At 38.0% G+C, this 17,159-nt stretch overlaps 1 protein-coding gene across 1 annotated transcript in view; it reads right to left on the bottom strand.

Moving 5' to 3' along the window:
* LOC129253960 (GDP-mannose 4,6 dehydratase-like) overlaps positions 1 to 15,307 on the bottom strand; it is a 48,656-nt gene extending 33,349 nt beyond the window's left edge. Inside the window, exon 1 of the mRNA XM_064115255.1 lies at positions 15,176 to 15,307. Coding sequence (XP_063971325.1) covers positions 15,176 to 15,307 — 132 coding nt within the window. The remainder of the gene's footprint in view (positions 1 to 15,175) is intronic.
* Between the last annotated feature and the right edge of the window lie 1,852 nt (positions 15,308 to 17,159).

Raw genomic sequence — 17,159 nt, 5'->3', positions numbered from 1 at the left:
TTGCATCTGATTGGCTGAGAGCAAATTAGACAGTGAAAATCACTTATATGCTTTTCACAATGTATTTCCTTAACCCCAGAATATTTTTTTTTGTTTCACACTGTCTTTCTTAACCCCATACTATTTGCTTAGCAGGGGTTAATGCCTTAACCCTGGACTATCGCACAGCTCATGACTATTGATGATTTTGCCACACAATTCGTAAGGGGATATTTTGGGGTAAAAATTGACACTCATATGAGAAATGGCACTTGCTAACGCCTAAAATGGGTCATTATCAGGTGGAAGGGGCACAGAACATGTTCAAAAGGGGGCATTTTTTGCAAAAAAATGGCACTTATACAAGAAAGGGCACTTGGTAACACCTAAAATAGGCCCTCCTCAAGTGAAAGGGACTCGTTCGTGTGGGGAATTTTTTCTTGCATAAAAGGACACTTTTCTTGCGTAAAAAGGGCAATTTTTCAGTGCAATAAAAGGGCAATTTTTCAGTGCTTCAAAAAGTTGGGGCACTGTGCCCCCCCCCCCGCCCCCAGGATCGGCGCCCCTGACCATAGCTTTGAGTGTGTACTCACCTTTGTTTAAAAAATGCAATATATATGAACAAGCCATGCGCAGCAGACCAAATAATCGGTTATAGCTGTCCATACATAATTGTTCAGTTTTCTGGTTTATCAGTCATGTGTGAGGAATACCTTGCACAATTTCAAACTCCATAATACTGTACATTGTAACTGAATTGCATTTACGTGTAAGTTATAAATGTATTTTGATGATCCATTAAAGCACACTTCTATTATCAAAGGAAATAGAGCTGTTTCTTATATTTTGTACGCACTGAAGTTTATAAACAATACAAGCAGATTCATTTTAAATCTTATCAAAGCCAATCAGTATCTCATTTCAAGATGAACGTTGCCTGGTTCTGAGAGATCATCACCCTGGGATATGTGTGACAACATGTTTCTTACAAGACCAACTGTGCATGCCATGATTCTAACTGTGACTGAACTTTTCTGATCCACATGATCAGTCACTTAGACTCCAAACTCCAGAAATGAAACAACTCATGTTTAAACTGCACAGTCCAAAGAGCATTCTTCAAGATGTTACCTTTTGTCTACAGAACTAACAGAACTCTCCCAAATAATACAAGGACAATAAGACTCGACAGTTTTCATACGGAATACCATGCTATACATGAATATGTACCTTCATGTCTCTATCAAACATGGAACCGCAGTGTACTGAACTTCTGATCAGGACCAAACGCAAACTGGATTTCATTTTGGGCTGAAGTCTGAAGATGGGACCTGATTGCCATGATTCTTGAAAGATATCAATGGCATGAGCATACATAAAGACATCTTAAACATCGCAGTAGGTACAAGTATTTTTGTTATGGTGAAGTTCGGGTGAACACCCATCCATTGAAAGGATTGGAAAGTCCACTTCTATTGCTGCACGATGTGAAGGGCAAGATTCAATTTGACAGGACCAGTGTTACTGCAGTAGTTTATCTACAAGGTATGCTTGGTCATTACATGAAGTTCACGTCCATTTCATAAAGACAAAGTTATGATCTAACTTTGCCATTGTTGTAACTAAATGTACCATTGAAACCTTGATTGTGATTGGTTGCTGTCTGAGCAATGTCATCTTGGTACATTGTAGCTGCCATAATTGGCAAAGTTTCCTTGTAAAAACAGGGTACCAGGTCTTGAAGATAGCAGACTTTCTCATAAAATAATTGTTTGCTGCATCTGAACTACATGTACTTTCTTTTACCTTTAAACCTACCCATTTAAATGAGGAAAAACAACTCTTTAATGAATTGTTTCAGGGGCCCTATACATTGTAAAATTCAAACTGAGGAACCATGGTTAAATCATGCAGTAGGCACTTAATTATTGTAGAGGGGGGGGGGGTTTATCTATGATCTAAATGCACATGGAGTCATTGTTACATGTATCTATTATTTTAAAAAGTGAGATTGGCATATATCAATGATTATTTCCTATTTCTAAATACAAATTTGAGTAATCCTAGTTATACTTCAAGAGGGTCATTTTCTGTCATAAATAATAACAGATCTACATATTAAGTACTGTATGGTAAATGAGAAATCCTAAGTACACATAGAAGAACGACAGGGATTAAAATATAATGAGAAATTCTTTTTACGGGTAACAGGCCTCCAGTGAGTCAAGCATTCTACGACCTTGAGTATTGGACAACTTCCAACACTAGTATAGATATACATGTATGGACTGCTATGAGAGGCATGGTTGTTTCGAGAGGCTCAAGGGGATATCAATGCGACTATGCCCGAGGGTTTTGCCCCAAGGGCATGGTCTGGCTGACCAGTGCGGTACCCGCAAGCCGAAAGAAACAACCATGTCTCGAATATTAAAGCACTCCATATATATTTCAAGAACCGAATAGCCATAGGCCTAAGTCTAGCTTGTCCAAAATAGTCTAATGTGAGATCTAGAGTCTATGGATCTAAGATTAGATCTAACAAATACACGGAACAGCTAAGTTGCTAACGAATTCTAACATTAGATTATCACCTAACACAAGTACGACTCTCTAACGTTAGGCCTAAATGTTAGACACTACGAATATCATCAGCCCATACAACTAAATCAATTAATAGACTAAGTCTAACTTCTCCAAAAAAGTCTAGATCTACAGTCAGATCTAAAAAATGTTAGAACTAATAAGTCTAGATCTAAATTTTAGTCTTCTGTTCTAACTGTTTACTCTGTTATTCATAACGTCCCCTAGATCTAGCTGAACTCGCCTTTGTGAGCATTGCCATTACGGCATGAACAAAATCGACAAGGCTTGACGACTCATGCCCGTAATAAATTCCCTTTTTTAGATTCTTTCCAATATAGACTTCATTTTTTAAGAATACTCAGTAAAATATTTGGAATAGATCAAGCAGAAGTCAAGAATCTGTATCGTTCCATACTTCCATTGATATGTCATATCCATTGCGTGCTGCGCGAGTTGTCTAAATTTATCGATTAAATCGCGCTGATATGGTCCGCAATCACCGTAGAAAGCAACATTTTGCCCGCAATCAAATGAGAAGCTCAGCCAAATTTAACTATGCCCATTGCCCTCGGTAACCACCTTAGTTTGTTGTTTTGCAGGCATGGTCAAATGCATGACCGCACTTTTGACCAATCAGAGGAACGGATCATTTGACATTCTTAAAGAGAGGTTAATAATTCAGGATAATTGCACTTGTTTTTTTATTTGTAGCTCAACTTAACTGCCCACTTGCAAACACAAACAACAAGAATTTAGGGCTGTTATCGTTGAGAAAATTCTCTGTCGATATCATGCTAAAAATATCTTAACGATATCGATAACTATCGACAAAAGAACATAATCAATATGCATTTTTCATGCATTATAGCAATGTCACATACTCGCGTTGGTCAAAATTTGTATCTGCCATCGTACTATCGCTTTAAAATCCGCGTTCATCGGATGTAAATGACTACATAGCATCTTTTTAGAAACATATTTAGCATAAATACATCCTCACCATTCACGTTATTAGCATTATTTTAGGGTTGAAGTTTTATTGATAATTTTTTGGCTTTTTGGACATCGTTCTGAGCAGTCAACGTCTTTCGCCTATCCGCCATTTTGATATCGTGCTGTACATCTTCGAATGTAGAGGGCAGCAACACACGGCTAGGCTGTGTGATAGCTGCCTTTTACGTTACTTGAGCTTGTGCTTGTGATGTTTTCGATTCGATCGAATGGAGTCGAGTGCAGTCACGATGTTTGGATTGTCAGTGACAATCCAAACATCGTGATTTGTCATGATCTCACCCCCACTTCGCTATAGTAATAGCGAAGTGGGGGTGAGATTGTGTTTTGTGGCTAGTATTTTGTTGAGATTTTGGAGTAATTTCTGTTGCTGTTCTGTGCAGTTTGATGAAAAATATGTTTTCTGTGATTTTCCATTTGAAAAGCCACTTTCAAAGGGCCGTTTCCGGAAAATCACTGTCTCTACATAATAGTGGGTATTATCGACAAAGAGAGAAAGGTTACCGATATCGCAAAGTGGCAAAAAAACAAGCGATTATAGACAGGACTATCGATCAAGATGTTATCAATAACAGCCCTACAAGATTTTTTTTTATGGGGGGGGGGTTGGTATTTTCGTTAGTTCTTGAATGCACCAAAATTTAAAGAAAAAGCACACAACACTGGTCATCAGATTCTGGCTTGCCAACATACATGTACAACACCTTTCCACATAATACAATCATTTCACGTGCAATTTGGTAATATCTTCAAAGCAACATTTTGTACCATGTCTAATTGATAAATTCTATTGAATTCAATTGTAATAATGATATTTAATATGAATGAATTACTAATTAACTATTGGATGAACTATTGTCTTAGTATCCATTGAGTTTTTAAACTTTATTTTCTATTAAATACATGTAATGCTGACCAGTACATTCATCTATCACTTTTCATGGTAAAGATGTGACATGGAAAAGAGTAAAATCATTTTAATATTGACAGGCTACAGGTGCTGAAATACATCTATAGGCCTAAATTGTTTTTATGCACAATACATGTACACAACCGATGATCCACATATATATTGTGCCATATTTCTGGTTTTAAAAAAAATGTATTGGATACATGTAGGTTCAGGCTCATCCAAAATAAGCTTATTACTACACATTTGCTGAAATACATGTAAGTGAGTTTTGGGGGATGATTTAAAGAGTTCAATGTTGTCAATTTCATGGAGCGAAGAAGGGAGGGAGTTCCCCCTTTTATTTTTTATCAAATCATGCTTTATTTTTGTTGTTGTTTTTTTCTGTAGTTTAAGTGTCAAAACTAAAAAACATGTAGTTTTTACCCATATTGGTTGCTATTCTCATAAACCCCTTGATAACTTAGCCTAGGTCACACTTTAAATGTATGAATTGCATGTTGGAAAACTATTTACCAAGTTTTTAAAACAAAATCATACTGCTGTGCCCCGTAATTCAAGCAACATGTACATTAAGGAATCAATAGGGAATTTTATGACCTGATGTGCAGGAACCAGCCTTGGTCATATCTTTCAGATGGGAGGCTAAAGGTCGATCCTAGATATAAATAGTCATACACGTAGTCCCACATGTAGACTTTCATGGTGTTGCATGAGTGTAACATCAACTGGAAATGACTGTTGATCATTTGTTTGTTTTTACACTCGGTCAACACCATGAGTCTACAAGTGGGACTACATATTGTAGTTCCACATATAGAGTACCCATGTCTGCCTAATACTAAACGGATGAGTCCTGGGCTCCGACCTCCCTGGGTTAGGTGTTGACATAGTGTAACATTTAACAATCTTTTACAGTCAAGAAAGAGGTGGATATTCAACATTTTTGGGGTAGATTCAAACTAAATCAAAGCAATTTCAAGGAAGTATGGAAAATAGATGGCAATTTCATGAATATACCTACCGTATGTACAGTGTGAAATTTCAGCAACTTTTGGGAAGGTTAAATTTTTCCCTTGGCTCTAGAGCTACATGTATATACAGGTAAATGGTAACCATTGTTTTGGCACATCCAAGTATCTTAATCAACAGTGCTTGCATTAGGAACTACTGTCTTAGATGGGGATTGTCAGAAATTTATAAATAGACCTACATGTACAATGTAGAATCTCTACTAAGTCTAAAAATCCCCAAAGACGGTTTTTCCTATCAACGAAAACTTAGACTGACATGTCACTGACAGCTTCAGAAGTTCAGTTATTCTGCTGGATGTTTACAAACTCCAAACAAAAGTACATGTACCAAACAGACAGATGTCTACATACAACCATGCAATATCACTCTTTAATTTCAATACAAATGGGATATAATAATACTATTAATAGGACTGCAACCATGGCATGAAAGAAGAGGGGGGGGGGGGCTGATTGCATGAAAGGTTCTGTCCAAGGACCGTCTTTCGTGTCGCCCATCTTTTTATAATGCGCTGTATGCAGGATATTTTTGACATTTATGATCAAATAAATTTTGTTAGCTAGCTTTCAAATCAATTTTTACACAATTTCATGAGATATCACATTTTATATAAACAAAGATTTTGTTGACTTTACCGGATGAATAATTGTTTGCAGTCTGCATTGGTCACACGGCAGGTAGGGTTGTATGCATGTATTGCATGTGCATTGACATCGCCACAAGCAACAAACGAATTGATTCAATGTGATTGCCAGGCAATAAAACAATGTTCAGTGACCCATAAAATTTTGTATAATACCGTTACAGACTTCAAATTTAAGAGTTACCAACCTCTCTATACACATTACTCTAATTCACTCGCTTACAATAAAATATCACTACAAAAAAAGAGAGAATATCCCGAGTATTCCCGAAAGATTATCGATGTAAAATTGAAGGCTTGAATTGCAGACGACAACGGGGGCTCCGCGATTTGCTACCGGGAAGGCGAGGGTAGCTGAGGCTAGAGCGCCACGTAGGCATTGCTACGCATGCCTACATTTTCCACTCATCAGAACATGTCAATTCAAGATTAAACCAATTAAAATTCGTTATACTAAATATCCGTAACTAAGTCTTACCTGTCCTGTTATGCCTGTAATGAGAGCGACTTTTCGCTCGCCTGTCGGTGACCCATTTGTAGCCATTTTAGAATCTTTAATGGTGTTCCTTCGATCTTTCTGTCCCAGTCAATACACGTACACACATGCACTAGCAGCTACCTAACTGCACAGATGAGCGAGCGAGCTTGGCCAAAAGAGCTGTCGGGGCAGCGCCGGGGTCAAATTTGCTTGAGAGGCCAATGTCGTCGTGATTCGCTATACACACTTTACGCATGTACGCACACACCACACACATGGAGAGAGAGCGAGAGTACGAGTTCGCCGTATGTACGTACGGATACGACATGAATATTCATATAGAATGCGGCACGCGCGGCTCGTCGATGACGTCACCGTATATATTGTTAGATTAGCATAACATCACCATACTATTAAAAATGGACGTGTCGAGGCAGGTCAGAGTCAGTAGCGTACCTGGCTATTACGTCATGGTGTTTCTGAGCCCTGAAAAAAGGCCCTATCGGCACCCCAACCAACCAGTTGCCTCAAGAAGAACATAAAGGGGAGGAGCAACGATACCAAAACAATTTCATTCCCGTCTGTTTGGTAGTAACTCGTTTGCGGAAGGGAAAGAAAGACGGATTGAAAAAAAATTGCAGCCAGCAACCAGGCATAGATTATCATTTGCAGTGCTGCTGTGGATCTGATAGAAACCCAGTAAAAGGGAAGGCACTCGTCATGAACGACTTAGGAATTGGAAAATTCCTGGAACCACTCGGATTGACACAATATGCTGGAATATTCAAAATCAAAGGATTTGATGTCGAGACAGATTTTTTCAATATTGATGCAGCGAGTCTGACAGAAATGGGGATAGAGAACGATGAACATCGAGAGCTCATCTTACACGCAGGTACGTGGTGATTTCATCCCCTACCATTTCATTGACAGCAGTCTATTCGGGGGCGTGGGGGAATTCCTTTTTTCCAATCCTTAATTGCCATCCGCCTTCATATTCTCTAATTCATTTTCAATGGAAAATATAAAGCTCACAGGTTTTCATTCTATACATCCTCATGTAATGTGGGAAGATTCGCGACCGTCGACCATGTTTCCTTGGGAAAATTTGACGGAAATGGTGCTCACTGCATCTTTACCATACATGAGTTTCCTTAAACGTCATCAGTACATTCTAATGGCAGCCATGTTGAAAATATATATGCTAGTGGAGCTGCTGCGAGTTTACTGTACACTGAAATCTACCCCCTTTTAGTTTCGCTTGGTTTCCGACGCAATTAATATATGTTTTATTTGGTTTTATCCGGAATTGTTCGTCGGGTATTTCCCCCTCATTTGCGTCTGTCAAAATGAACGAATGTTTGCTCCTAGCAACGCGTTTAGATCAGTGGAATATTGCACAGTGACGGTGGGATATCTGGCGTAGTGCTGTGCTCGCTTCGGCCACAGTCCCGTATCATTGCACTAGTAAAACATCAACTCTCTTTCGTTGTGAATACTTTTTAAGAGTATTTGGGTATTTTCCCCAAAAACTTGGGGGTTTATCTCAGTAAAAATATGGTACAGTGGTTGCATGACTCGTAAACTATGTACCGATACACCGCCTCTTACGCGTGAGTGAGTTTCGCCAAATCGTGTCGGGACGCGTCCGCCTTGACACCCCTGTTGACGATATAGAATACAAGTTCGGCACCCTGGTTTAAATAGTGGATTGGAATAGATATGACATATGGAATTTAACGAATTTTTCAAGTTGAAAAAGTATTCCTCAATGAATTTAGTATCACGTGATAGCTTAAGAGTTTAGCTCTCTTTTGATATAACTTTTTTGCCAGTTTAGTTATTTTTCTTGGATTTGGAGGGGGAAATCGTTACCCTTGAGGGCTTAAATTGGTCAAGAATAGAGAAGATTTTCAACAAATTCAATGTGTAATCGTCACCCATCTGTTAAGTTTGGAAGAAATGATTAAAATCTAGGTTTTTTGCGCTTACCCGCACGCTGTATGATTGTGCCGATTGGGGTCAAAAGTTCAAGTGAATTTTGTTGCCCTGTTTGGGACTGGTCCTTGTCAATCAGCGTGTATAGATGATGAGAAATAAGGTAGGAGATGTGATACGCGTTTCCTATTCGGTGGACCCGTGCGTTCCCGTGCCTTTTCCGTCTCATTTCTGCATTTACAACTAAGCAGGGGGGTTTCTGCCTACTGCCGGACAGCGCTGCCAGAGGTCGCCCGGTCGTTCGGCCCGGCTCACAACCCACTCGTGCCATTTTGTAGTAAATGCCTCTTGAAAGAATGAAGAATTGTATTTTCAAACAAGATATGCAATCTGCGTACGTGTTACACTACAATTTGTGTTATTCAAAAGTGAGGAATCAACGTATGACTCCGAGAGAGAGACTATATAAACTTTCATATTTTGTTCTCCACAACATGTGCCTTTAATGTGATGCTGAAATAAGCATGAAATTTCATATTTCATAATATAATGACAATCAAAACACGTCCACCCGAATTTTATATCTCTTAGTAAATTCAGTACACACATGAGTTAAAATGTTTGAGATAAAAACTGCAGAAACTCTGTCGACAACAGTTTTTTATTTGGAGGCTGACGAAGAAAAATAATCTCTCATCTCTTACATATTGTCTGATGCCAACCTGTTGTCCCGAACCGAAAGTCGTATGCTTTCCGCCAGCATGAATCCTTAGTTCCTCACACTATGAATAGCCTTCTTAGTGCGTGAAGTGGTGAACAACTTAGCTGTTTGTCAGAAAAATAGGAATGCCGTTTGTGCGATGTAATTATCTAAAAAACAAATTATTCTAAAAAAAGATCGAAATTTCAGTTTCATCGGAATCTGGCCTAAGCATTGTGATAACTTGGAAGACAAATTGCTAAATGATTTCATACTGACTATACATTTTAAACAAAACTGTTTAGCTCATAGCTTATCTACAAGTATGCGATATCACTTCTAAAGATAAAATGATTTGACGATATCAAACTCAATCCAATTATAATAGTTGTTACAAGTACTTTGTTTGTTAGATCGAATAGCTTCCATGGAACATCATCCAGTCACAGTTATGTGACGTATTCTAAATTCAGACCTGAATGATTGCAATTTGGTCCATCATGCATTTTGTCTTTGGAGACGATCGTGAAAGATGGAAGTAAATCTTGATATGCAATCAGAATTCTTTGCATGAAATTGAGTTTAAGCCCCTTACTTCATTCGCATCGCTATCTTGCTTCACAAGCATTGCATTTATTAATGATGTCTACCATGTCCACGTTATTTTGATAGATTCATCGAGAAAAAAAAAAGGAAACCACACTCTTGACGACAAGCATTCATTGAATTCATTAACACAAGAAAAAAAAATCAAAGGATTTGAATGACTTCTTAGGAAGTGGGTGATGGCGTTTTTCACTTTCATCTTGTATTAATGACGAAAAACCGCAGGTTGGAGATGAGTCATAACTCTCACTGCCTCACGGCGATCTTCCAAGATGTGGACACTAAAGAGAGGGATAAAAATCTAGTTTAAACATCCGAGGATCCATCTTTCCTCGCCGGGTGATGGCAAGTACATGTATGATACGGAGCCCCCAAGCTACGAGCGAGTTTTTTTTTATATTGCCCGACTGACCGCATATGAATTTCTGAGATCACATTCTAGACTACCAACATGGGTGATAATGACAGAGGTCCAAAAAGCATGGATACCATCACGACTATGGTGACTGCAAGTTTACAACAGTGCACGAGAGTTGCCAATTTATTTACTTAAGTCATGCAGTATTCTTTCATTGTATCATCATAGATGCACCGATCATATAACATCATTTTCTTTCGAAAGAGCACAATGTATTATTGACTGTAATGCAAGACCATGATGGCTTGCCTAACGTATCGCTCACTTATATTTGTGATTAAACTTGACCCGGAAGAAGAGCACATTACTAGTGACTACGTATGATAATATCAAGAACTCATATTTGGTTGCTGAATGGCTGGATTAAAAAAAAGTTGATTATCATCCTCTTTGACATTTTCCACATAAAATTTATCGATAAGAAGACTTCGTTTCCCCCGTCATATTCATGTATGCACGCCTCGCACCCTAAGCAACATCATTATTAGTAGGTTGTGTACTAATTGATCGATAGAGCGGAGAAATGATCTCAATGAAAGAGAGGTTTCCGACCCCTATTTCTTCCTATTTTGTATTCCGGTTTTCTCCACGCATGCCTTGCTGTACCCTCGATGTCCGATTGCATTACATACCACATTCTTTTAACACACACACGAATGTACATCTTGAACCCCTTGACAAGGCAAACTATTATAAATCCCCAGCCTTGGCTTCTTATATTCTAGAGGAACACCACTGTCATGATCGCAAGCCATCAAAAGCTCCCCCGAAAACCCGAACTTTAATAAAATGGCAATTGGGAGAAATGAATTTTACTTTTCATTTGAAATATTGTCCCTTCTCCTCCATTATAATACAATTTACTAAATCCCAGAGTACGACGATTACCATCTTTCTTTTTTTTTTCATTATTTTAGGAGATTTCCATTTTTAAGGAGTCTTCCTAAAGCTGCATGAATAATTGATGCAGTCCTTGACTGTCATGTACTACAGTTGGTGACACAATTAACATCCGTGCCTCGAAGTCTAGCTTCACGCACGTCTCTTTGCTATAGTCGCCACACTATTATGCGTGTTGTACCAGCACGCCATCTCCTCTTGTTATTGCGTTTCTCTTTTCTTCTTCAACCGTCAGCAATCGTGGTAACCATTAATTCTATTTTTAACGGGATTGACTTCCTGGGGAAAAAAAGACCGAAGCCCGCGTCAAAAACGTTGAAATCGATAACACCACATAGCTATATATGTTTCCATTCTTTATATAATCACCGATTTGATTGTCATCTTTTTAATCACCATCAACACCAATATCGTTGGTAATTCATTCTCCTCTTTGCTTTTATTTTTTGCTCTTTATGATAGAAGATATTCGTAAATCAATGCTTATACATGTATGGTCTCCATATTGTAATATTTGTAGCCAATGTTTACTTTAAGCATACGAGAATAATTAAAAGGGCAAACAACCAAGCAAAATCAATTATTTTGATGTTTGCGGAGTATCATGTCATCACTATATCCACGAACGATTCATCCCGAATCTTTGGTTTTGTCGAATCTTAGTTCATCTCACACCACCGTCCATGACTAAAACCACTTGGTCTACTATCGATTTGGTCCTATTACCGATTGATCGAACCATCTCATACTTACTTGGTAAAATGCCCTGGGCTCCGTAAAACAAAGAACCGCACTGATTGGTTCCAGGTCAGTATTTTAAACAGAGTGCGCATGCAACGATGATCTTCATTGGTCATTGGTATTTAGCGACTGATTGCAAACCTTTGTGTTACGGAGCCCAGATTGTGTATTTGCCACTTCATCTAGTTATTATTTTGCACTTTGTCAAATGGATATTTGTTTCATAAACATTTGATTTGATGATATAAACTAAAATACATGTTTGTTAGACCAATTGGATATTATACGAAATTGATATAGCCTAACTGGAAATTAGACAAAATGGTATATCGTCTAAAAGTCAATTAAGGAAATTGTTAGTAGACGAACTGGTTGTAGTCAACCTAGGAGAAACACAAGTGAGATGGGACCAAACAGAGAGTAGGCAAAGTGGGTGTAGACCAAATGGCAATTTGTTGTCATGGTTATAATTTCTCGAGATCGCTACAATTAATGAGTCACCTCCACAAAGGCGCCGCAATCAACGTATCTCGATTACGTCACCATAAAGCATAAGGCAACCATAAGCACAGTTCATAACTTTATAATACATTTCTCCACAATAACCGTCACCGATGTATTTCCATATTACAAGCTTGAATGCCATTTTATGGGATCATTTCACTTTTTTCCCATTTGGATCATAGATTATCCGTTTAAGCTTACCCCGTATATCTTACATTTTATTACTTTGCCTCACATTGGTTAAAAAACATTTAATTTTCTTGAGTTTCCAATCTAACGTGATCAAATGACTTTGTATTGGTTATTTTCGGGGGTTCACATCTTGGCGTTCTGAATCGTAATGAATTTAAAAATGATTGGTTACGAAGATGGATATGTAAGCGAAGACGAAGAGTTGGAGGATGATGATGAGGTCAATGATTAGGATGATATTCAGTACAAGGTTATATAGGATCCCTCTCCCTTCCCGAGGACAATTCCCACCGTAATTTGTTTCGAAGGAGTTTCCCTCTGGGATCACTTTTTTTTTCGAGGAAGTTTTCAACCAAATGAAATGCATATTGTATACGAACTTTTTTCTTGGGAAATTTTACCCGGGAGTATTGTCTTCCTGGGATGACCTGCGTCATAAAGCATGATGCTCAGTGTTCACCATTCCGATTGAAGAGCGATATTCAGAAATAAAATGAATCTTATGAAGGACACCATGGAAACTCACAGTTGTATAACTCAATTCATTGGGGCATTTTAGTAATCACTTCACAGACGCTTTCTATAACACTGAGGATCTATTGTAAAAAAAAAAAACCTTCATGACAAGAACCCTTTGTCGAAAATCGGTAAAATCAAGACAGCAGTGTCGTCCTTGACTCTGGACAAACAACATATTTGCAATTTTTCGTCCGGTCCGAATTTTAAGACGATTTGCTGTCCCGGTCCACCAACTTTGGACAATGACCTCTAATCTGTCTTTTTTATTTACAGGCATTTTCAATCGATTCTCAACGTTCCGAAGAACGTTTGCGAAATAGATGCTAAAATATTAATGGGTCAGGGTTATTACCCAAATACATCAATATGATCAATGACGATTGCGACTATCGTTGATGATGGATGAAGACCTGGACAACAGTACCCTTTACGGGGCATAAAAAATGAATAATGGCCTGCAAAAAAATATTCTTTTATAATCCATGGTTCTATATTGCGTAAAACACAATTCATAGTATTATATTGTCTTGAGATGCGATATCAAACTGGGTCAATATAGCCAGTCAACGTGCATGGCATGTCACGTGATACGATGTTCTATCATGTTTGTTTCGTCGATCATAATACGAGTGGCCATGTGGCACGTTGAGCTCGAAATGGCAAAGATGTGCAGCTCATTTCTAATTCATTTACCCGCCGAGAATAAATTGACATTTGTGCCGACGTCACTGTCTGTTTGGTCATTGTCACTTGAACGTCCGCTTTTCAAAGGCGCATATCATTTATTTTTCTATTGCGTTGATCATGTTGATAGCATGTGTTCAATGTCATATCAGGCCCGGGAAGTATAATTCATTTTAGCGTATATACGGTAATCATTTTGCTCTTCCGTTTGAAATGCGAAACATGAACAAGACATTATTTTACAGTCACACCAACGAAAACCGACTCCAAACCGACCAATGGTCTCTCATTGGAAATAACATGATGGCTTTGGTCTGTCTGATGTCGATTTCGGCGTTGTAACTGTACCATTACATTTCATGTGTGTATGAGTTTACCTCTCAAACTACTCGTCAACCAATGTCAGGCACAGAGGCTGTCCGACGTCAATTATACACTTTTCGTAGTCAATGGGAAATTTGACGCTGCACCTTGCTGCATCGATCGCCAGTTTATTATTGCATTCTTTAACTACAAGTATCTTTGATAAAATTTGAAATGAAAGCGTTTATATCGTTACAAGTATATACATGTACTTCAATGTGATGACTTACAGTGTGTACACTACAAATGCGATAGGACATGAACATGGTTTTTAAAAAATCTGAAAATTGTGTCCAAACGAGTATTTCGCAGTTGTTAGTCAGTTAGTGCATGGTAACAGTACTTACAGATGAAATTAATTCTGAATAAAATACAGCACAGTAAATGTTGAATCTTTGTTAAAGTTCAGTGTTTTAGCGCGTGTTTTATTCGCTGAACGCTAGCTGTCTTTCCGATGATTCTCTAAATCTTTTATTATTGCAATAGAGAAAAGGCAAAAAGAAGAATAGAGAAGCACAATGATTATGTTACGATTTACTGTAATTGTTTTTTTTTCTTTCATCGATGATAATTATAAACCATGAACATGATAGTTTATTCCAATCTTATTTTGCTGCTTTGCTTGAATATAAATTGAGGCACTTTAACTTTGCTGAAAATGCTGGTTTTTTTTAGATTGTGTTTAAACGTATATCCGAATCATTCTGTCTCTTGCTCAAAATGTTTATTTTATTGTTTGTTTATTTTTGCTTTTTAATTGGATTCTACAAACTCTGATTTTATCAACCTATAGGCCTACAGTACCATTTCATGTTGATAATTATTGTTCTTCTTCTTCATGCATTTCTTCTTCTTCTTCTTCTTCTTCTTCTTCTCCTTCTTCTTCTTCTTCTTCTTCTCTGTCGTCTTCTTCTCCTTCTCCTCCTCCTCCCTTCTTCTTTTTTTCTTCTTCTTCTTCCTCCTCTACTTACTTCTAGCTTCTTTTCCTCTTCCTCTGTCGTCTTCTTCTCCTTTTCCTCCACCTCCCTTCTTCTTTTTTTTCTTCTTCTTCTTCCTCCTCTACTTACTTCTAGCTTCTTTTCCTCTTCCTCCTTCTCCTTCATGCTATTCTTCTCCTCCTACGTGTATTTTTTCCTTCATATTCTAGAACTTTTTCTGGTCTCCTTGTTTTTTCATTTTTTCTCCTTTTCGGCTTCTTTGCTTTCTTCTCCTTCTCCTCCTTCTTCTCCTCCTCCTTCATCTTCCTCTTCTTCTCCCCCCTCTTCCTCTTCCTTCTTCTTCTTCTTATTTCTATTCCTCTTCCTCTTTTTCTTATTCTGTTTATCTATTTATTTATTTATTTATTTATTTATTATTCATTCATTCAAATATATTTTGACGGGAAAACAAGTTGAGAATGGGACACTGTCATCTACGGTTTCATCCACTATGATTAGAATAATTTATTTCCGTTTTAATGGCCTCCTCTCCCCCCCCCCCCCCCTTCACTTCCTCCCCTCTCACCCCCTTTACTTCCCCCTTCTCTCTCTCTCTCTCTCTCTCTCTCTCTTTCTTTCTTTGATTACATTAATTAAGCTATGCCATATTAAGATAACAACAGCCATAAGAAAGAATTTCATCACTTGAAATAGGACTGATGACCATGAAAGTGTATGTTCACATGAACGTAGTCCTAACGAAAAAAAAATGTCTCATATACATATAAAGTACATTGCCATTAAATGCTAATTATAACTAACTATTAAAAAAACTTTCATAAATGCAGAGTTTTTACTTTCTATATTATGAATTTTCTATCACTTTCGTTGAATAACGAACACAACAAGTTACATGTACTTTTTATTTCATTCTTTCCTATCTGAAAACGGTGGTAATCTTGGTGTTGTTGGTTAGCTATATTCGGAAATATGGTATCGCAATTGGTATAGGTGGTCGACTGTTGGTGGAAGTATGTCGGCAATCAAAATAAGACATCTCTGGAATTTTCAGCGTTGCGGTATGAGTGGTCTCCATTGATGTAATATTTGATGCATGTTATAAGTCATATGTATAACATTTCTACTTTCCCATTTTATCTTTGTACATTAACTTCTCGGATATCCGTCGACTCAATTTCTTGAATATTCCTAAAACTGTCCATGTTTCGTCACCACGCTGTTACGTCCCCACATACATGTTTCAAGTTATTTATTTCAATTAGATTTTACTGCCAGACCTTTCCTTTAAGTGTCTATGACTATGAGAGTCTTGCAAGTTTTCCCTTTCACGCACCCTTCCTTGTCAGGAGCCTTTGGTGGGCTGTAGGCTGCTCGTTTTATTACATCAGTATTGTGTGTGTATATGTCAGGGATAGCTGTTTATCACCCCCTCAACATCCACCCATGTTAAGAGAAGACTTGAGGGTACAACTTCACTAATGACATTTCTTCAATGTATGCTGCTATGCTTCGACTCTCGCTCAGAGGTTGGTTGGTTTTGTCGGTTGAATAAAGACCATTGGCTGTGCATCTGCGTTAATGAAATTATCAGGTCGTAGCCTATTGAAGTGCACACATGATTATTAAATCCCGGTGACGAGTTTATAGTTCAAATGTTTTGATACGACTTCGGGTAACTTTATTGTGGAAGGTTCTTTAAATTAAAATATGTACTTTTGGTGATAACAAGGAAATATGATATAGCTGTTCCACTCAGAGGCGGATCCAGGATTTTTCGAAAGGGGGGGGGGCACATTTTCCCGAGGAAAATTTTGACAAGCAAAAAAAAAAGGTTCCAACCAACAATTAAGGGAATTATGTCCACAAAAAATTGACAAGCAAAAAAAAACAAAGGTCTTCACTTTCGGAAGGAGGGGCACACTTAAAGGCATTTTTACATTACAAATTTAATTGTGCCTCTCAAGGGGGGCACGGGCCGGCTGTGCCCCCCCCCCCCCTGGATCCGCCAGTGGTTCCA

Source organism: Lytechinus pictus, unplaced genomic scaffold, assembly GCF_037042905.1.
Source record: "Lytechinus pictus isolate F3 Inbred unplaced genomic scaffold, Lp3.0 scaffold_25, whole genome shotgun sequence".
NCBI lineage: Eukaryota > Metazoa > Echinodermata > Echinoidea > Temnopleuroida > Toxopneustidae > Lytechinus > Lytechinus pictus.
This window is presented reverse-complemented; position numbering and strand designations above follow the sequence as displayed.